Source organism: Parasteatoda tepidariorum, chromosome 2, assembly GCF_043381705.1.
Source record: "Parasteatoda tepidariorum isolate YZ-2023 chromosome 2, CAS_Ptep_4.0, whole genome shotgun sequence".
Classification (NCBI taxonomy): domain Eukaryota; kingdom Metazoa; phylum Arthropoda; class Arachnida; order Araneae; family Theridiidae; genus Parasteatoda; species Parasteatoda tepidariorum.
The window spans coordinates 30,296,552-30,319,348 of NC_092205.1; the positions used below are offsets into that span (position 1 = coordinate 30,296,552).

The window sequence follows — 22,797 nt, forward strand, 5'->3', positions numbered from 1 at the left end:
AATTGGATACACCGGAAATTTTCTAAATTTCTTCCGGTTTAAGGACGCTTGTTATTGTTTACATTTGACCACCCATCCATAAGACTTTCGGGTTATTACGATTTCTGATTTTTACGCCCAAAGTGGTTAAGGTACGCTATAGCTTTTATAGTTTATTTCTTTACTTGTACTGTTTACAATATAACGCCTTCTTTCATCTTAAATATCAACAAAACAAACAACAAAAGATTTCGAAAGACTCCGCAAGCCCGCTTTGTTGAAACCTAAAAAATAACAGTGATATTTTTCGAAAATATAGCCAAATGAGAGATAACATTTAAAATATGGCAAACCTAGCCTTTTCATGCCATAATTTTAATTTGTTTAACATTTTTTTAGGCTTACAACTAGTTAAAATTTTTAAATTACCGAAGACTCTTATAAATGATAAATTGCGCGCTTATTCCTAGAATATTAAAAATTTTCACACATCGCATACGAAGCATAACATAAGCGAAGGGATTCACCGGAAGTTTTCTAAATTTTTTTCGGGCTGAGGAAGCTTGTTATTTTTACATTTCCATAAATGCGGTTTTTTTCTTTATAACTGTAACCCCCAAGACCTTCATGGAAGGTTTTGATTGTTGATTCCGAAACGTAAACATTAAATCTGGTAACATTTATGTATCTTTATTCTTTAAATGAAATACTGACATAATTTTTAAAGTAATTTACAATAAACAATTAATTACCTCACTATATATTTTGCTTTGTTGCATTTGTCAATCATAAATAACACCTTATTTAAATTTCTTTAATGTTAATTTGTAAACATTTAAATACTTTTTCTAACTGTATTTTGTCTATAATTTGCCTGCTTAATTTTACATTTCTCCTCTTTTGATTCTTGGTTATTTACATCGTTTTGACTTAAAAATTTGAGCTAAAATTGAAATGTAATGAAAATTGGATGTCAACTAAGCATCCAATTTTTCATGATAATCTATTCGTAATTTATTTTGGAACTCGTGATAGTTTTCAGTTTATGTAATAATAAGGTATAGTTTCTCTTTAAATTGAATCCTACTGCTTTTTGACCCTATTTAAAGATGAATTATTCTTCAATATATAACCCCAACGTTACCTATCAATACACAAATTCTGATACTTGCTTGAAATCTTAAAGATGAAGGAAAGTATTCAGTTGAAAACAAACAATTTATAATTAAATGTTATGAAGACTAAGTAAATTTGAAAATTTATACAATGTTTCTCATTATTAGATTTTGAGTATTTATTTTATTATTGGTTGTGGTATAATCAGATCATGGTTATTTGTCCACAATCATGGTTTTCATAAACGTTTTTTTCTTTCTTGTTTACGAAATCTTTGGGGGAGATTTCCGTATCATGATCTGTAGCAGAATAAATGGCAAGTCTTGGAAACTTCCGGGCAGTGGCCCCTGAGAAACTAAAAAAATCATCACAGCTAATTCGAAAGGTATAACTCTTAGCCACCCCTGGGCAAACATCTACATAAATTTTATTGTTTTTAAATTTGCATGTTTGAAATCTATTTGGCACCTTGGCGATTGTAGTTGACGCAACAGATCCTGATACGGAAATATCCCCAAATCTTTTAGATCAAATCCAGCTGTGATTTGTTATTTTTTATTAGAATAATATAAAAGTAGCTGGATGTAAAAGACAAAAGATAACATATTCTTTAAAACTTGTCTAGTTGACCTCTATTATCAAGATTAAATTAAATATATGATAATAGGGTGCAAAATCTGACCAAAGCAAGGAAGCCATCCCCTCTGCAGAGGATCAAAATTTTGATGGCATGTCTTCGGATCATCCTCAGGGATGCTTTCCAGACTGTCGCCAATAGCACATTGTGCAGCTCTAGTGCAACGTAAATAAAGTATTTTCCTTCCTTTTATTGTAGGTACTGATATTCTTCTCAAATGCTAAATCCAGACATTAATAATAATCTCACGTCTGATGATCACAACTGATCTCACTGATACACATCTTTGTGAATTTACCACATGGGAAAATTATGAAAGGGCTTTTTTAACAAATTGGTGAAATGCAATCAAAATAATGTTAAGTTTTCTAGCTGCAAATAGTATAAATGTTTTTATATTTTGCTATTTCAAGAAATAATTTTTAATTAACAAATTGTATGCATTACTAACTGCAAACAGTCTCTTGGAAAATATTTTTTAAAAATAAATCAGTGTAGGAGAGTTTCGAGATAAGGGATGCATATTTTCACAAGTAAAAATTTGCACTATTCACTTTTAAAACTTTATCTTCTTTTTTTTCTTCCTGACATCACATTAAAATTAAAAGATGTGAGGACTAACACTGGTTATATAGTGCAGGGGTGGCAAACCTTTATACACCAACTTGCCATTTTTTCTAAAAAAAAAATTTTATGAGGTCATAGACGTGCCGTTAAATAATTTTGACTTCGTGATTATTGGGAAAATAATAATACGAAATGCTATCAACTCAAACTCATTTACATTGAAAAAAAATACATTTTGCCATGTCTTAAAACAACTTAAAGTAACATCAGTGTAACTTCTGTTGCTGCAGATTCGATGACAAATAACTTATATTAGGTTGTAAGATGTTAGTTTAAGCAGGACTGTTAATTTTTTTTTGCTAGTTATTTATTGTTAGCTTGCTTTTTATGCTTATTAATTGTTTTTTTAGCATTAATTTTTATTTTTTTTATTAATAATTTCTTATTATTTTTTTTGTTTTTGTGAATTTTAATTTATCATAATGTAATAACATTTGTGTAATAATAATTCATAGTGTAATAACAATTGTGATTGGTGGCGTGCCCAAAATATTGTGTCTCGTGCCATTGGTTCGCCATCCCTGATATAGTGGGCCAATTACTTGGAAATTTTAATCACATCTTTTTTAATGTGCATGTACACTGTTATACAGATCTTAAATTCTAATTATCAGTTATTTGAAAGTGAGGTTCACATTCATATTCTATCTTAAGAGATTATTACAAATAAAATTTACTAGCTGTAACTAGTTCACGAAAAATAAGGCTTATTCGTTTTGGGATTATTATTAATGTTTAATTAATGGCAATGACCGGTGTTATCTATATTGTGTTAAAAGTACCTTGAAACTCTGGAATGCTTGACAGTTTGGAAAGTTCCGATTTCAGAAACTAGTGAATTGTAGATATCGTACTTTAAAGCCAGTAGAAATATCAAAAGTTTTGGGTCTAAAAAAAATTTTTAAAAATTATGTTTGATTCTGTCATGAATAAACATTGTTTTTTTTTTCTTTTTTTTGTTTGGTTTCAATTCTACAGTTAACTAGAGGATTAACTGTGATTAAATCTATTTATTTTCGTGTGTGTGTGTTTCTTTTTGTTGTTGTTTTTTTCAATAATTATTGTTTCAGATTTCCTTGTGGTTTTTAAAAGTGATTTTTTTTAAATATAATTTTTTTTAAATATAATATTACAATACACAAATTTCCTCATTTTCCCTGAAATTTGAAATTCTTAATGTGTTTCTTGTCATGAGTTGAACAAAATTGTCCTAATCTTAGAGGCCTGGACTTTCAATGTTATACTGTATTTTTCTAGGTATATACATACTCAGTGATAGTAATTAGGTAGATAAATACCGTTAAATATAAAGTTTTTGATATTTTTAATAGTAAAAATTAAACTGAAATCTTCAATTACGTTGATAGATTAATTATTTCTATAAAAAGGATAAGCAATCAAAATGTTTGTCTATAACTTAATTTGTTGAACATTCTTTTTTCTGAAACTAAATTGATTTTATCTAGAATTTAAAAAAAAAAAAAAAATATTTTTAATTGTTTTTACTATTTTCTATTGCATGTTCTACTAAATGATAGAGTTTTGTATTAATATCTTAATTTTCAAGCAAAATATTGTGGTTATGTGAAACTGATATTTTAGAATATTTGTTACCATTGAAATAAGTTTAATGCTAAAATATTATTCCAAACTTCTGAACAATGAATGCATGTTTTAGAAAATAGTTTATATTTATACATTTTGTTTTAATGATTTGTGTATTTTTTCAGATAAAAAATGTCACACCCTTTTTGGAAATCTAACTTACATAAAACATTTCTACCTTGGCTTATACAAAGGGGTAAATATTTAGAAATAAATTTCTGTTATTTACTAATTAATGTAACGAGGCAATAAGTATCTCATATCAATATAAAACTAAAAAATAATAATTTATAATTTTATTATTTGGCTTGTAAAAATATATTCTTTATTAAAAAATCCATTGAAAAATAGTTTTAGCATATTATGTAAAAAATGTTTTCAGTATTCTTTGGTTATGAAAATTAGTATGTTATTTGTAATTATTAATACATTATGTAATTTGGATTGTGTAATTTGGATTTGTAGTCAAATACAATAGTATATAATTTGATTATGATTAAATTAAGTTCTACTAAGCTTCATTACGTAAAACCTTGAAAGATAACATATATTTTTTGTTTGTTTGAGAAAAAAAAATGTCATGCAATCATAAATAATTGGGGAAAAAAATATGTTTCTGAGTGCAATCATCAAATTAAAAGTGTGTGGCAACATTTTAAACAAAAAGATCATTAATTAATGAATTTGATTCAAAATGGTACATAGTTTTCTTATTTTTTAAAAAATATGTTCTATGTATTATTATTTATTTCTGTGATTTTTCTACTTTTTTTCTATTTTATGCTTCTTTTTTTTATTTATGAGAATTTTATCTCTCCTGGAATATGAAATTGCTTTAAATTTGTATTTATTTCTAATATTCATAGCAAGTTTATTTAAAAGCAGAGTTAATTATTATATTATAGAACAGAGCTAATTATTGTATTATTAATTTAAGTCATGAATTATTAATTCAATAAAATTATTTGGCTATTTTTCAAATTGGTTTTGTTTGTAAAATACAAATGGAAATATTTTCTGTTATTCTGTCTCTAAGTAAATTATTAAAAAAAATTTCTAATTAAGCCTTCCTTTTTTTAACTCGACCTTCATTACAAATTGCATCATATTTTTTTAGCAAAGAATGTTACTGCAGTGCAAGCAAAACCAAAGAAATTAGAAGTTTTCATTGATGACAAGCTTGTCCTTGTAGATCCTGGTACTACTGTACTGCAAGTATGTTTTGTTCTTCTGTTGCTATATTACTTTGAAAAAAATTATGTAAAAAGTTTAGTGTTGAAATCATTGATTCATCTCTGACTTCTTTTTTTTTTCTATTTACAATCCTAAATGATGTTGAATTCCTAATTCTGTTAAGTCTGATGTTTATCATGAAAGGCTCCTTTATATTAAATTTTTTAGGAATTTTTTTTTCAGTGAAACTTCCTATTGTACTGGTTAATATAAATTATTGTTCTATATATTATTGTTCTGCTGTCAATTTTTTGGGGTAATTTTTTCTTTTATCTAAAAAAAGAACTATCAACAAATTATTTGATGCTACCAAAATTTCTTTAGTCATTTTCAAAGTGCGGAGAAGTTATCCATTTTGAAGAAATTATTTCATATGGCCTATATTTTTGAAAAATTTTATCTTAACTATTAGCAGAGTTTATCTTAAAAGCATAGCAAAAACAAAAACTGCTACATTTCCCATTTTTTAGATTGCAATTCAGAGGAAGAAAAGAAACTTGTGTTTTCATAAAATAAAACAATCTAATAAAAATTGGTTTTGACTTTTAATTTCAATTTTTAATAAATCATGTACGTTTAGTATTTTACTTATTTGTTTGATATATTTAACTTAATTTAGTGAACTTGGTGATTAATTAGATAGTTATGTTATATAATTAAAAAAAAAGACTTCAAAAATTTTTTTAATTTTTTTTAAACATTTTTAAGTTGATAGCTAAGTAATTCATATTTTTTAATTAATAGATTTTGCTATATTTTTTGATAATATATACCTTAAACATTTAAATGTTTGATATAAGTATTTTTAAAATATATATTAGCTAAGAATTCAAAAGATTTTAGAATTATCTATTTCAAATAGTGTTGTTACTTTTATCAGACTACTTTCNTGCAATACTAATGTCCAGTATCTAGAAATCACTTTGCATGAATAAAAATATTGTAGTAAAAAATATGTATTTCCTAGCGTATTCGTTACATCTTTCCAGCTCAAACATTTTCGCCATTTTCAATCACGTTCAAAAAGCGGGCATCCAAGCAGTTGGCGATAGATTTCGTTTGGCAATCACCCATTTCAGCTGATCGCCAAAGTTTAGGGTTATAAGAGGGCGGTCAGCCAAGACAGTGCGGGTTTAGGAAGCTTATTATTTTTACATTCACTCTACCTTTCATAAATGCGGTTTTTTTCCTTATAACTGTAACCCCCAAGACCTTCATGGAAGGTTTTGATTGTTGATTCCGAAACGTAAACATTAAATCTGGTAACATTTATGCATCCTTATTCTTTAAATGATTTGCTGACATAATTTTTAAAGTAATTTACAATAAGCATTTAATAACCACACTCTATATTTTGCTACGTTAATTTTGTCAATCATAAATAACACCTTATTTAAATTTCCTTAATGTTATTTTGTAAACATTTAAATACTTTTTCTAAATGTATTTAGTCTAAAATTTGCCTGCTTAGTTTTACATTTCTCCTCTTTTGTTTCTTGGTTATTTACATCATTTTGTCTTTAAAATTTGAGCTAAAATTGAAATGTAATGAAAATTGGATGTCAATTAAGCATCCAATTATTCATGATAATCTATTCTCAATTCATTTTGGAACTCTTGATATTTTCAGTTTTATGTGATAAAAAGGCATAGTTTCTCTTTAAATTGAATCTTAATGCTTTTTGACCCTATTTAAAGATAAATTATTCTTCAGTATATAACCCCAACGTTACCTATCAATACGCAAATTCTGATACTTGCTTGAAATTTTAAAGGTGAAGGAAAGTATTCATTATTCAGTTGATAACAAACAATTTATAATTAAGTGTTATGAAGAATAAGTAAATTTGAAAATTTATGCACTGTTTCTCATCATTAGATTTTGAGAATTTATTTCATTATTGGTTGTGGTATAATCAGATCATGATTATTTGTCCGCAATCATGGTTTTCATAAACGTTTTTTTCTTTCTTGTTTACGAAAACTTTGGGTAGATTTCCGTATCATGATCTGTGGCAGAATAATCACCAAGTCTTGGAAACTTCCGGGCAGTGGCCCGCGAGAAACTAAAGAAAAAACTCACGGAAAGGGGCTAATTCGAAAGGTGTAACTCATAGCCACCCCTGGGCAAACATCTACATGTTGTTGTTTTTTTTTAAAATTTGCAAGTTTTAAATCTATTTGGCAGCTTGGCGATTGTAGTTGATGTGACAGATCACGATACGGAAATATCCCCAAATTTTTTAGATCAAATCCTGCTGTGATTTGTTATTTTTTATTAGAATAATATAAAAGTAGCTAGATGTAAAAGACAAAAAATTACATATTCTGCAAAACTTGTGTAGTTGACCTCTATTATCAAGAACTGAATATATCTTATATGATAATAAGATGCAAAATCTGACCAAAGTAGAGGAGCCTACCTCTATTTGCTAAGGATCAAAATTGTGGTGGCATGTCTTCGGATCATCCTCAGGGATGCTCCAGAGACTGTCTCCAATAGCCCATTGTGCAGCTCTATTACGACGTAAATAAAATATTTACCTTCCTTTAATCGTAGGTGCAGATATTCTTTCCAAATGCTAAATCCAGTTGACTGAAAAACAAAACAAGAAATTGAGGAAATTTTTCATGCATTTATGTAAGATAATAGCTGAATTGATGAAGTATTATTAAAAGCAGATCTACACATCTTTGTGAATTTACCAGATAGGAAAACTATTAAAGGGCATTTTTAACAAATTAGTGAAATGCAATTAAAATAATGTTAAGTTTTATAATAGCATAAATGTTTTTATATTCTGCTATTTCAAGAAATTATTTTTAATTAACAATTTGCATGTATTACTACCTCCAAACAGTTTAAAAATTTGTTTATGTCTCTTAGAATTTTTTTTAAAAAATAAATCAGTGTATGAGTGTTTCTAGATATGGAACGCATATTTTCAAAAATAAAAATTTACAATATTTACTTTTAAAACTTTGTCTAATTTATTATTTTTTTTTTCCTAACATCACATTTAAGGATATGAGGACTAACACTGGTTATATAATAGTGGTCCAATTACTTGGAAATTTTAATCACATCTTTTTAAAAGTGCCTGTTCCCAAAACGAATATACATACATGTCTTAAATTCAATACAAATCTTAAATTCTAAATATCAGTTATTTGAAAATGAGGTTCACATTTATATTCTACCTTAAGTGATTATTGCAAGTAAAATTTACATGCTTTAACTAGTTGAAGAAAAATAAGGCTTATTCGTTTTGGGATTATTATTAATGTTCAATTAATGGCAATGACCAGTGTCATCTATATTGTGTAAAAAGTACCTAATATCTTTGAAACTCTGGAATGCTTGGCAGTTTGGAAAGTCCTGATCTCAGAAAATACAGAATTGTAGATATTGTACTTTAAAGCCAGTAGAAATATCAAAGTTTTAGGTCTGAAAATTTTTTTAAAAAAATTTGTTAGATTCTGTCATAAATCCACATTGTTTTTTTTTGTTTTTTTGGTTTCAATTCTACAGTTAACTACATGATTAACAGTGATGAAATCTATTTTCATGTTTTTTTTCAATAATTATTGTTTCAGATTTCCTTGCGGTTTTTAAAAGTGATTTTTTTAAAATATAATATTACATTACACAAATTTCCTTATTTTCCTTGAAATTTAAAATTCTTAACGTGTTTCTTGTCATGAGATGAACACAATTGTCCGATACTGGCCTGGATACCCAATGTTATACTGTATTTTTCTAGGCATATGGATAGTCTGTGATAGTAATTAGGCAGATGAATACTGTAAAATGTAAAGTTCTTGATATTTTTAATATTAAAAATTAAACTGAAATCTTCAATTACGTTGATAGATAAATAATTTCTATAAAAGGGGTAAGCAATCAAAATGTTTGTCTATAACTTATTTTGTTGAACATTCTTTTTTCTGGAATTAAATTGATTTTATCTAGAATTAAAAAACGTTTTTTTTTAATAATTATTTTTACTATTTTCTATTTCATGTTCTGCTAAATGATAGAGTTTTGTGTTAATATCTTAATCTTCAGGTAAAATATTGTGGTTATGGGAAACTTATATTTTAGAATATTTGTTACCATTGAAATAAGTTTAATGTTAAAATATTATTCCAAACTGCTGAACAATGAATGCATGTTTTAGAAAATAGTTTATATTTATACATTTTTTTTAATGATTTGTATATTTTTTTAGATAAAAAATGTCACACCCTTTTTGGAAATCTAACTTACATAAAACATTTCTACCTTGGCTTATACAAAGGGGTAAGTATTTAGAAATAAATTTCTGTTGTTTATTAGTTAATGTAACGAGGCAATAAGTATCTTATATCAATATAAAACTAAAAAATAATAATTTATAATTTTATTATTTGGCTTGTAAAAATATAATTTGTATTAAAAAATCCATTGAAAAATACTTTTAGCATACTATGTAAAAAATGTTTTCAGTATTCTTTGGTTATGAAAATTAATATGCTATTTGTAATTATGAATACAATCTGTGATTTGTAGTCAAATACAATAGTATATAATTTGATTATGATTAAATTAAGTTCTACAAAGCTTCATTAAGTGAAACCTTGAAAGATTACACATATTTTTTGTCTGTTAGTTGGAAAAAAGAAAGAATGTCGCGCAATCATAAATAATTGGAGAAAAAAAATGTTTCTGAGTGCAATCATCAAATTAAAAGTGTGTGGCAATATTTTAAACCAAAATATCATTAATTAATGAATTTGACTCAAAATTGTAGATAATTTTCTTTTATTTATTTTAAAAATATGTTCTGTATATTAATTTATTTCTGTCATTATTCTCTCTTTTTTTCTTTTTATGATTTATTTTTATTTATGAGAATTTTAACTCCCCTGGCATATGTAATTGCCCTAAATTTGTATTTATTTCCAATATTCATAGCAAGTTTATTTAAAAGCAGAGTTAATTATTACATTATAAAACCAGGGGTCTGTCCAGGCCGAATTTACTAACGTTTAGCGGTATCTTCACAAATTCAACTTTAGGAAAAACGGTAGTTTCACAAATTCAATTTTAGGAAAAACGGTAGTTTCACAAAATACTTTTTCTTAAAATTTTATTTCTGTATACCTTAATCGATAAATCCATAATTTTGTGTTGATTTTTTAATATAATTTTTAATTTTTCACAAATTATGTCTAAATTTTCACAAAATAGGTACCTTTCAGAAAAGACCTAGACAGACCCCTGAAAACAGAGCTAATTATTGTATTATTAATTTATAGTCATGAATCATTAAATCAATGAAAGTATTTGGCTATATTTTTCAAATTGGTTTTGTTTGTAAAATACAAATGGAAATATTTTCTGTTATTCTTTCTCTAAATAAATTATCACATTTTTTCCTAATTAATTTTTTTAAAATCAACTGTCATTACAAATTCCATCATATTTTTTTAGCCAAGAATGTTACTGCAGTGCAAGCAAAACCAAAGAAATTAGAAGTTTTCATTGATGACAAGCTTGTCCTTGTAGATCCTGGTACTACTGTACTGCAAGTATGTATTATTCTTCTGTTGCTATATTACTTTGAAAAAAATTATGTAAAAAGTTTAGTGTTGAAATCATTGATTCATCTCTGACTTCTTTTTTTTTTCTATTTACAATCCTAAATGATGTTGAATTCCTAATTCTGTTAAGTCTGATGTTTATCATGAAAGGCTCCTTTATATTAAATTTTTTAGGAATTTTTTTTTCAGTGAAACTTCCTATTGTACTGGTTAATATAAATTATTGTTCTATATATTATTGTTCTGCTGTCAATTTTTTGGGGTAATTTTTTCTTTTATCTAAAAAAAGAACTATCAACAAATTATTTGATGCTACCAAAATTTCTTTAGTCATTTTCAAAGTGCGGAGAAGTTATCCATTTTGAAGAAATTATTTCATATGGCCTATATTTTTGAAAAATTTTATCTTAACTATTAGCAGAGTTTATCTTAAAAGCATAGCAAAAACAAAAACTGCTACATTTCCCATTTTTTAGATTGCAATTCAGAGGAAGAAAAGAAACTTGTGTTTTCATAAAATAAAACAATCTAATAAAAATTGGTTTTGACTTTTAATTTCAATTTTTAATAAATCATGTACGTTTAGTATTTTACTTATTTGTTTGATATATTTAACTTAATTTAGTGAACTTGGTGATTAATTAGATAGTTATGTTATATAATTAAAAAAAAAGACTTCAAAAATTTTTTTAATTTTTTTTAAACATTTTTAAGTTGATAGCTAAGTAATTCATATTTTTTAATTAATAGATTTTGCTATATTTTTTGATAATATATACCTTAAACATTTAAATGTTTGATATAAGTATTTTTAAAATATATATTAGCTAAGAATTCAAAAGATTTTAGAATTATCTATTTCAAATAGTGTTGTTACTTTTATCAGACTACTTTCTTTCCCTTAGGCAGCTGCTATGGTTGGTGTAGAAATTCCTCGCTTTTGTTATCATGAAAGACTCTCCATTGCTGGAAATTGCAGAATGTGTTTAGTTGAAGTGGAGAAGTCCCCCAAGGTAAGCCATGTTAGATTTCATCTAATACTTGTTTCATCGTAATAAATATGTTAAAATTTACATTTTTTTCTGTTTTGAATAGCCTGTTGCCGCTTGTGCTATGCCTGTTATGAACGGATGGAGAGTTAAAACCAACTCCGACATGACGAAAAAAGCCAGGTATGTCTAAAAAAAAACTATTTTTTTAACCAACTATTTTATTTTATCACTAGTGTTGTTGAGTAGCTGATTTGTTTTCAATTTGTAGGGATTAAGGTTCAAATTCTGTAACCTTCTGATTTAGAACCTAACCCAGAAAAGAGAACTCTTGAATTAAACATTGAGTTTAACTTTCCTCTGGCTTTTAAACTTTTTAATGGAATAATTCAAATGTCTTAAATGGCATGAAAACATCCCACGTATAACCCAAAATTTTTTACATCAGCACTGTGGTGGTGTTATGTACTATGTACAAGTTAACAAGAGTGTTGCTATTGTAAGGATTTATTTAAGGATTTAAACCAGGGTTGAATCAAGAAAACCATCCCAGGGGTGATTGTATTCCAGGGGTATCCCAGAATTCCGGGTTTTTCTTATTATTCATCTGGGTCTAAAAATTCAAAGCAGGACATATGATTTTTTCTGGGAATATCGTGGAATTCCGCGTCTCTCAAGACCATTGATTCTTGGACTTCCACAAATCAAAAGCTTGTAATCCAATAAAATTTTCACAGAATTCCTCAATCTAAAATTCACATTTTGAAAGTTTCAATAATTCCCGCTAACGAGATGCTGACATATATGTAATTCTTCTGCCAATTTACAGAAATCCATCAATTGATTCTTTTAGTTTGGCTGACTTTCTTCATATTGGACGTTTGAAACTGTGTGGGAATCCGCTCATATCATGATTCCCACGCGGTTAGAATATCAAGCATCGATTTTGTATTTACCTTATTCAAGTTACACTGTGCAATTTGTATTGATATGGTTTAGAAACCATACGTCCCTATTCTTATTCACACGATTTTAAAAATCCATTGCAATTCTTGTATGAACTAAGATTTTTCTTCAATTAAGTATTAAAAAGGTGTGATATTCATCATTGGTTGCTAATTTAATTACAAATTTTATTTTAAATTTAAAAGCTAAGTAGTTTGTTTTAATTGTTATTACAATGCTTTTTATTGGGTTTTTTTCCCCTCATAATTTTGAAAGGAAATGATAAAAAATCTGATTATTAGCTAGGATAAAACAAACTATTTATTTATTATAAATATTTATTATAAATATTTAAAATATATTTTTCTCACATAAAATGCCATGTGAAATTCATAAAATAAAAATATATTCCAGAGAGGGAGTAATGGAATTTCTTTTGATAAATCATCCCCTGGACTGTCCCATTTGTGATCAAGGAGGTGAATGTGACTTGCAGGTGATTTTTTACTATTTGTTTTGATATTATTTTATAATAATTTTACATTACATTACTTTTATTTATCTTAAAATATGGAATGCTTTAAAAAATTAATACAATTTACTCAAATTTATTTCATATTATTAATGATTATTAATAACATTTAAGCGTTATTAAGTTAAGGAGATAAAATAACTCTTCTACAAAAATGTATCAAACATTTTCTTTTTGAAATATTAACAAAATGTTACATTTTAATATTATTGCAATGAAAAGTACTACAAGAACTTTGCTACTTCAGAAAAATAGCTCTATAACTACTTAAAATATTTCTTACTTGTTGGTATTTCATTTCTAAATTAAACACAATATTTTTTTCCCCAGACCATCGCTTTTCCACTTTTTATTATTTTTCTGCTTAAACTACTCTTTGTTAAATAATTTCTGTTGTACTTTTATAATACCAAGGATGTTCCAAATTAACGACACTGTTGAGAAATTTCTATGTTACACTTTTTATAATGTATACAAACTAACAAAGAAAACTTAAAATCTATAAATTTGCAAGAATTTCAGTCAAGTGCTCGCAATTTAAATTTTTCAATGCAGCTTATTTACAGTGAAACCTCCAGGAAAAGCTACCTCTGTGTAGTGACCATATTGTAGAAAACCTTTAGGAGAGACCATCAAAACCTCCCCCACCCAGCGACCAAGCAAAATTTAACACTAAATGTGGAAATAAGAGAACATGAAAAAATATTGAAACAAAAAATATAAACTAAACAAATAAGTAGATTCAAATGTGTTCAAAATATTAATGAGTGGCTCTTATTTAGAGAGCTCTTTTTGACGATATCTGAAGGAGATCGAAAATTCCATGTTGCAGTCAGAGTGCACTTAAGACGATGCTATCATTGATTTATTTTTAGAGTTGAAAGTTAAATTAGATAACAAAAAATATTATTTTTGAAAAAACTAAGCATCTCAAACAAGCAAACCTCTTCTCATTTTTTAAAGCAACATAAGCGTTATGATATATAATTAAATGCAAAGTTAAGCAAAATATATTTAAAATAGTTATTTATTTAAAATTTATTTAAAATAGTTCTATCTTTCATAATTGGTAAATTTGTTTTTACATATAATTTTATCAGTTGGGGAGATTTTTTTGTCGCTAAATTTTATTCATTGATCGGGTTTTCACAATACCAATACAAGTTACTTTTTCCGCGTCAGGAAAATGACACTAATCAAAGTTAAAATCTCTTACGCAAACTCATGTACACTCGATAGCATTTTGAAGTTAATAGAGGTAACCCCTGAAAACGACCAACCTCCATTAATGACCATTTTACTGTGAAACAGACATTGTTTGCTTCCGAGAGGTTTCACTTTTATATCCTAATTATTTTTTGTAAAGTTATGTGTTTGAGATTTTTATAATCTGTTTTGCTAAGTCATTTTTATTTTGTAATAGTTTTTATTTTTATGTAGTAGTTTATTCTTATTTTGTCAAAACTTTTTATTAACCTTCCATTATTCCATTTATAAATTTTTTAAATGCTATGTTTTCTGATTTGTTGATTTATTAGAGATATATGATACATCAATAATTTTGTTTGAAAAATTAGCTGTAAAGCATTATTTTGTTATGTTAAAATTGAGGCTTTTCATCCCATTAAGCAGCACTTAAATTTTTTTATATTTTTAGTTAATAAATTTGTTCTATTTTATCTCATTTCCTGTATAGTTTTTACAGACCTTATTCTTGACAAGTCTTTAGGCTTAATAGTTGAATCTAACAAAATGTTATGATATTAAAATAGCGGCACTGACCCTTTTTTTTAGAAGAAAAATATTTAAATTAATATTGAAGAGTCTAATAACTTTTTGTAAATGGAGCATTCCCTTACCAAGCCTATGGTATTGGTTTGTTTCAAGTCCAGACTCAAACTCAGGCATCTGTTATAATTGAAAGGCTTACCTTTTTGCCATAATTGTACAACTGCACTTATGAGCAGTAGTAATTAAAAAATTGTTTTCTTCTTTTTTTCAACATTCGTTTGATAATAACCTTTTACTACATTTAATTCAAGCATACATTGAGTGTAGGATGCATTATTATTGCAAAAGTTTTATTCCTAAAGGTTCATCTTTAATATTTTCTTAGTTCAATTAAATGTAGCACATGGTGCTGAGACTAACACAATACTTGTTCACACTTACTTTCTGTTTAACAATACTTTCATACTTTTTTTTATCACTAATTAGTTTTATTACAAAGGTCTTGGTACAAGGTACATTATTTTTTATGTTTAGTAAATTTATTACATTTTATTATGATAAGAAATACTGAAATCTACATCCCAAAACTTTATTTTCAAAGTTCATGTCGAAATTTTATTTTTACTTATTTTTCAATTCGTATTTTGTATATTAAAATTTACTGTAATGTTACTTAATAGTAAAGGTATAATTTTTTTTTCTTAGGATGAAGCTATGGCTTTTGGAAGTGACCGCAGCAGATTTCAAGACATTTATTACACTGGGAAAAGGTAATGTGCCTCAATTATATTTCACAATTTATAAGAGAAATTTCTAACTTGACACAGAGGTCATTTTAAATTAAATATAAATTTTTAACAAACAAAATTGATTTGTTTTGATGTTTCAACAGTTTATGACATCTGTTAATTCATAAGCAAAATCTTACATTCAGGGGTCTACAAATTTTACAGAAATCGGGACCAGTTCTTTGGAGCTAACATTATGATATCTAAAGTAGTTTAACTTTTTCAATACACAATAACTTTTTTGTGGGGCCTGGCTGGTAGGGCACTGGGCCCATGTCCAAGAGGTCGTGGGTTTGATCCCTGCCGGCGAAAGACTCTCCGTGTGTCTGATGCACGTTATATCCGTCGAGTCGCAAAGTTCTCTGGTTACCATAACAAGTCAATACCTCTGGGGGAACTGATCCAGGACTTTACTTGTCTTCTGTATTTTTTTAAATTTACAAGGCTACGGAGTTGAGCATTAGTAGTCGTAAACCCAAAAATTGGGTCTGCTGTTCAACGACAGTTATAAAATATAAAACAAAATTACTCTGTTTTGAGCCTTGATGGCTCAGGGGATAGAGCGTTTGTCTTCCAATGAGGTGAACCGGGTTCGAATCCGGGTTCGTGGAAATGAATCTGCATTCGGCTTGCATCCACCACAGTGCTGACGTGAAATATCCTCAGTGGTAGATGGATCATTGCTTAGAGTCCCTTAGCCATCAGGCTAACCGTGGGAGGTTCTCGTGGTCTTCCTCTCCATGTAACGAAAATGCGAGCTAGTTCCATCAAAAGGTCTTTCACGAAGACAAATATCTCCCAATATCCTTGATCCGGGAGCTCCCTTGTCATCTGGATTGGGTTCAAAATTACAAGGCTACGCAGTTGAACATTAGTAGTTGTAAACCCCAAAAAATGGGTTGTCTGTTCAACAGTGGTTATAATATAAAATAACATTACTCTTTTATGAGTGATCCAAGGTATGTATTCAATTTTAATTCTTATAAAATTAGGCTGATTTAAATCACATAAAATTCTGTTAAATTTCTAAAACTCCCTCTTTTAGTTTTTTTTTTTTTTTTAACAGAAATAAAATTTTATTCATTAAAATAAAATGAAATTTTTAATTATCTTACTGCTTAAATCGCATGATTGTTTAGGTAAGCGATCTTTAAAGTGTAAAAAGTGTGTAAATGCATTGCTAGAAGAAAATAAAATTAAAATTAATGTGTTTACCTGCACTTAAGCAGCTACCAATTTATTTCATAATAGTAACAGTTACACTAAAAAGAACTATTTCTTTAAAAATCTTTAAATTTAAATGTTATTTTAAATAGTTACAATTCTTAAAGTTTGCACAAATCTATCTTAAAATTATTTTTTGATTTTTTTCTTTCTTTTAATTAATTATTTACCTATTAATTTAAAAACTTTGAAAGCTTTACTAAGTGTTGTTTTATTTTTAGGGCTGTAGAGGATAAGGATATTGGACCCCTTGTCAAAACAATTATGACTAGATGCATTCACTGCACAAGATGTGTTCGGTTTGGAAGTGAGGTGGCTGGTGTTGATGAGTTAGGTACAACTGGTCGAGGAAGTGACATGCAAATAGGTACTTATGTTGAAAAAATGCTGGAATCAGAGCTGTCTGGCAACATTATTGATCTCTGTCCTGTTGGTGCACTAACATCAAAACCTTATGCTTTTACTGCTAGACCATGGGAAACTAGGTAAAATTTTGTAATTTGTTCTAGTACTGCTATTTTTATTTATCCAGTATTGATATTTTATTGCTCTTAAATTAGATTTTTTTTTATTTTTTGATTTACGTTTTCGTAATATCTATAAATTCTGTATGAAATCTTCATCCTAAAAAAACTGAAAATATTTTTCCAGTATTTTGCCCTGAAACAAAAACTCTAAAGAAAAGTATTTTACTATTGATCAATGCTTTATTAGTTGATCCCCATTGAAACAAAATTGGTGATACTATGATAACTATTTCGTGTTAACAGATAGCATCTTATATGATCAATCTTAAAAACAGTTTATTATGCTTTATTAATGATCAATTGAATTTTTTTTGCTTTGGTTTTGTTGCTGACGATGATTCCTGTTTCACCAACAAGCACTGATATTTAAAATCTCGCTATAAAATTCAAGAAAAAATATTTTAACATAATCAAGTTAAAAGATGTATCTCCCTTTTTGACTAGTTTTCACCTCACATAATGGCATTCACTCTCCTACCTGCTAAGGGAGAAAACAAATTCATGTCTAGCAAAAGAAGAAAATTGATATAGCATAACTCAAAAAGAATAATTGACTCTTTATTCACTTCCTTATCTGTGTTTTCACGCACAATATCCTTTTGTGTTAAGCAATGATCAGTTTTAAAATTTCATGTTAAAATATGAAGTTCAATATTAATATATTGTTTGCTCCCTGAACCAAAAATGTAAAGTGATATTTCATTTTAAGTGATTTCACATTAACAAGGTTAAACTGTAATAGGCCATGAGACCAAACTATGGTGTCTTATTTGATTATCAGAAATAGTAATATTGTAAGCCAAAACCATCTGTGAGAAATGATTCAGTACAATTCAAATAAAATTTTATCTAAAATTTAGTCTAACTAATAAAATGCTCCAAGTTAGTGAGCTGTAGTGTACTTCCAAAAGATTAAGAAATCTTCTTTAATTTTGCTTGAATAAAATTTTCTATTCATGTGAGCATTTGTAAATTTGTTTACTTCTGGAAGGAAAAAAAAAGGGTTTTATGATTTATTTACCCAGTTCTAAAAAACCTTGTAGTTCTTTTTTTTTTAATGTTGAATGTCCCTAATTTTTCTATTTACTGTTATAATATCGATGTTATTAAAAAGTTACATTTTGTGCTTGGTTTACCCTGCATTTAGTTATAAACACTGACATTGACTCTTCCCTAAATCCTAAAAGTAACTAAATTCTTAAGTATCTCATTATTTTATCTTATTTATTGATTACATATTTTGTGTACACTAAATGCTTATTTCAGATGTTGATGTTGATATTCATTATGTTTAAATTAGTATCAGACATCCATTAAAGAAAAATAGTAATTGAAAGTCAATATTAATTTAGTTTCAAAATGTTAGTGTGCTAAGTGTATGGCATTTGTTTTCTCATTTTGCTATCTAATAGTGGTTTCAGTTTTAAATTAATATGATTTTTTTTCAGTGTTTTAAAAAAGTAATTTTTTTAGTCATTTATATACATATATATATATATTTTTTTTACATATTTATTTATATCTAGAGCACATTTTTTCTTTCTTTTTTTAGAAAATAATAGTTTATTGCTACTTAATAAGTTTTGATCAATTATATAATCTAATTTATTTTAAAGGTATTTATTATTATAATTTTTTTTATAGAAAAACTGAATCTATTGACGTTTTAGACGCTGTTGGATCTAATATTATAGTTAGTACACGAACAGGAGAAGTTATGAGGATTTTACCACGTTTGAATGAGGTTTGTGAATATTTTCTTCTCTGTTAATGAAAATAAGAAAGTTTTTGTAAAGAAAATTAAAAAAATTTTGTTTGCACCTCTTTTCCTTTAGGAATTTTTTTAAATTTAGATTTATTACTTTTATTATTTAAATTCGAAATTATTTTTATAAGTGTACATGTTTATAAATTTTCGCAGTAAATGTGTTGAATAAAAACCTGCTTGACTTATGTTTTTTTATTTATTTACTTATTTTTGTTACGAGCCAAAAATTTCATTCTGTGCTTTGGTTGTGAAAACATGTCTTATTTTTTTCAAATTTTATGACATGATTTATATAAAATTCTCACTGTATGAAGTAGTAATAAGATATGATTTTTAATTGCGTGTATCACATCTTTTAAAACTTAGCTTTTAATTATATTATTGCAATTTAGAAAAAGCTATTAAAATTTAATTAACTCATTCATTTGGTTGTTTTTGTTCGACTCTTTTTAGCGTTATCGAGCATTCAAATTCAAAAGTAAACTGTGCACTAAATAAATATCTATGTTAAATTTTCCTCTGAACTAATTTTAAAATATAAAGTAAAATCAATTTAATCTAGGTAATTTTAATAAGTTTGCATTATTAGTAAACTATCTAATATATTGGATTCTTTAAAAGTAATTTCCCAATAGAAGACTTAATTCTATTTTTCCACACCTAAGTCGTATAATCATTTAAAATTTTGAAAGCTGATATAGGAAGACTTACTTGTGAAAAAGTTTGATTGATTTTCCACAGTAATTTTTGTTTGATGTGCTTTCAATATAGGAAGTGAAAAGCACAATTTTTGGCGTATCTCACATTTTCTATATCAAAAACGTAAAAATGCTGTTCAAGCAAAAATAAAACTATCTGATGTGTAGGGCGAAAATGTAATGACAATACACCAGTTTTAAAATTGGTTTGCAAAATTGAGATGCAATATGCCAGTTTAGGCTTATGAAGACACAATAAAGCCATTAATTGTTGCAAACCGACAGATAACAAGCTGTGAAATCGCTGAGAGGTTGAATTCAGCGAATTAGATTATTCATGATCATTTGAAAGGTTTCATATATAGTACATATAGTTCAACATATAGATTCTTCGTGTTCTTTCAGAAGGAAATTTTGCATTGTCACATTAATCATCAAGAAAATTATTATTATTGTTTCTATTTTTTTGTAAAGTTGAAAGGGAAACTGAAAACTATAACCTTGTCTGAATTATTATTGAAATCACGATCAATGTTTATGTTATACAACGTTCTTAGCAATATGAAAGCTTAAATGATCCTAAAATTCAGCAAATTGTACCAATGCTTACTAGCCTTGTCAGATATAAACTAAAATTGTGAGTGCTGATTAGTTAAAATGTACTGTTACATACTCTGTTAAATAAGAGAATTTAAAAAAAAATAATAAATGTATAAATAGACAAATATATAGATAGATGTATTTTAGAATATGTCTCTTTCAAGTTACGTTTTTAATGACATAATATTAAACAAATGAAATAAGTTTTTGTACATTAAAATATTTCATTTTTGTGCAAAAAAAAAACTTGTTTATGACTTGATGAAATATTTTAAGTTTCAATATTGTGTTGCTACTTATTTTTTTATTATATTTTTTTCATTATTTATAAATATAAAAGAAATAACCAAAATTTTTGAAAGTTACCAACTTATGTAAATGTATATACTATTTGTACAGTGTGCAAAAAAAGAGAATTTCGTAACATTTAATTTAATGATCAGACTAAATGTGAATAACTTTAGGATCAAGCCTTAAATGTAGAAATTAATTAATGTGTATTATATTTTAAGTTGCAAAATCAGGCATAGACAACATACTTTCTTTGAATGAACATACATTTTCAACAAATTTAGATTTTTGATTTTTAAAATATATGAGATTGTTGTAATCTGGAAAATATGACCTGGTTAACTCCTAAATCGACAAAGTGCTCTACCTGTATAATGTCAATTTAGTTGTCTAAGATTTTTTTTTTACTTGTATTGCTCTTACATCATTAATATGATCCCCAATACTTCTTAATATAAAATTTTCAAATGATTTTTATCTGTTACTCATTTTCAGGAAGTGAATGAAGAATGGATTTCTGATAAGACTAGATTTGCTTATGATGGTCTGAAAGCTCAGCGCTTGGTTACGCCCTTGGTCAAATCTGAATCTGGTTCTTTAACTGCCTGTGATTGGGAAGAAGCATTGATTAAGGTTTCAAAACAGGTATGTGGAATTCATGCTGTTATAATTATGTTATCAAGAGTTATTCCAGACGTTTTCTTAAAGGTAAAATATTTTGTGAGAGGTAATTATAATAAATTTTGTAAAGAGTTCTTTATCAGTCCCAAATCTCTCATGAAAATAAATGTTATATTATGAAAGTTGATATCTCCTATTTTTTCCCCAGTTATTTTTCTTTAAATAAATATCACCTCAGTTGATCTAGGATCATGTTGAGATATTTTAAAAATATTTAAATTGTATTATAGTCTTCAACAGCTTTAAGGGATATAATTAGTTTTTATGCTTTCCCTATTTTTTTCTAGAAATAATAATGTTTCCAAATTGGTCAAATTCTATTCTAAATGTTTATAATTTGTTTAATCTGAATATTTATTCCCATTAAAATGCATTATGAATTGTGTGTGTTTATTTGTTTTTTTTTTATTTTTTACATAAATAATTTAAATGTCTTGTTTATTTAATTTAGATCGGATCTGTTTCTCCTGATAAAATAGTTGGAGTTGCTGGGGGATTAGTGGATGCTGAAGTAAGTAAACTCTGTTTAAATTTATTCTGTTACAAAAATTTTTTCAATCATTCTGATTAATTTTATCATGATACATTCTTTATAAGATCAAATAAATAAGGTTTAATTTTAAAATAAATAAAATTTTATTGAAATAAATATTTGCTGCAAACTCATTATTTATGTTCTTGCAATGTTTTCTAACGCTTTTGAGTTTGCTAATAATATCCTACCCTTTCTTTATCAAGAAATTTGTGCTAAGCTTTGTTAACTATTATTATTACCACTCCAATTGAGATTTGTTTTTATTTTGCTTTGTTTTAATCTATTCTTTTATTTCTTATATCTTTTTTATTAACAGAAAATATTATGTTTTACAATATTAACACTTAGAATATTTGACCATAAATTTCTCACTGCATAATTTGGTTGCTCTATTACAAAGTAAACTGTAAGCCACCTTTCCTCTGTGTTATTTAGCATACAGTAGGTATTGAAGAAAAGTCCTTGGCAACTTGCTTCGATAAAATGTATGCCAAATATTTCCATTTATTTATTACCAAGATAGGGATTTTTAGACATGAAAGTTAGGGTCTAAAATTGCTTTGAAATTTCCAAAATCTATATTTCTAAACTCTTATTCTAAGTGTAATAACTGTGCACTTATTGAAATAATAATTATAAAATAAGTATGTATTTTTTTGTAGGTATTTAATGTTTAATATCAATTAAAATTCCATAATGCTTTTA

General features: G+C 26.8%; 1 protein-coding gene across 2 annotated transcripts in view; it reads left to right on the forward strand.

Moving 5' to 3' along the window:
* The first annotated feature begins 6,278 nt into the window (after window positions 1-6,278).
* LOC107454963 (NADH dehydrogenase (ubiquinone) 75 kDa subunit) overlaps window positions 6,279-22,797 on the forward strand; it is a 28,323-nt gene continuing 11,804 nt past the window's right edge. Inside the window, exons 1-11 of one of the 2 annotated variants that reach the window (XM_043040938.2) lie at window positions 6,279-6,459; window positions 9,430-9,500; window positions 10,674-10,771; window positions 11,689-11,796; window positions 11,879-11,955; window positions 13,132-13,213; window positions 15,686-15,750; window positions 17,214-17,477; window positions 19,164-19,263; window positions 21,372-21,521; window positions 22,009-22,068. In XM_043040938.2, coding sequence (XP_042896872.1) covers window positions 9,437-9,500; window positions 10,674-10,771; window positions 11,689-11,796; window positions 11,879-11,955; window positions 13,132-13,213; window positions 15,686-15,750; window positions 17,214-17,477; window positions 19,164-19,263; window positions 21,372-21,521; window positions 22,009-22,068 — 1,068 coding nt within the window. In that variant the 5' untranslated portion in view covers window positions 6,279-6,459; window positions 9,430-9,436. Of the gene's footprint in view, window positions 6,513-9,429; window positions 9,501-10,673; window positions 10,772-11,688; window positions 11,797-11,878; window positions 11,956-13,131; window positions 13,214-15,685; window positions 15,751-17,213; window positions 17,478-19,163; window positions 19,264-21,371; window positions 21,522-22,008; window positions 22,069-22,797 lie in introns of both variants that reach the window. The other variant, XM_043040939.2, reaches the window with a different exon arrangement.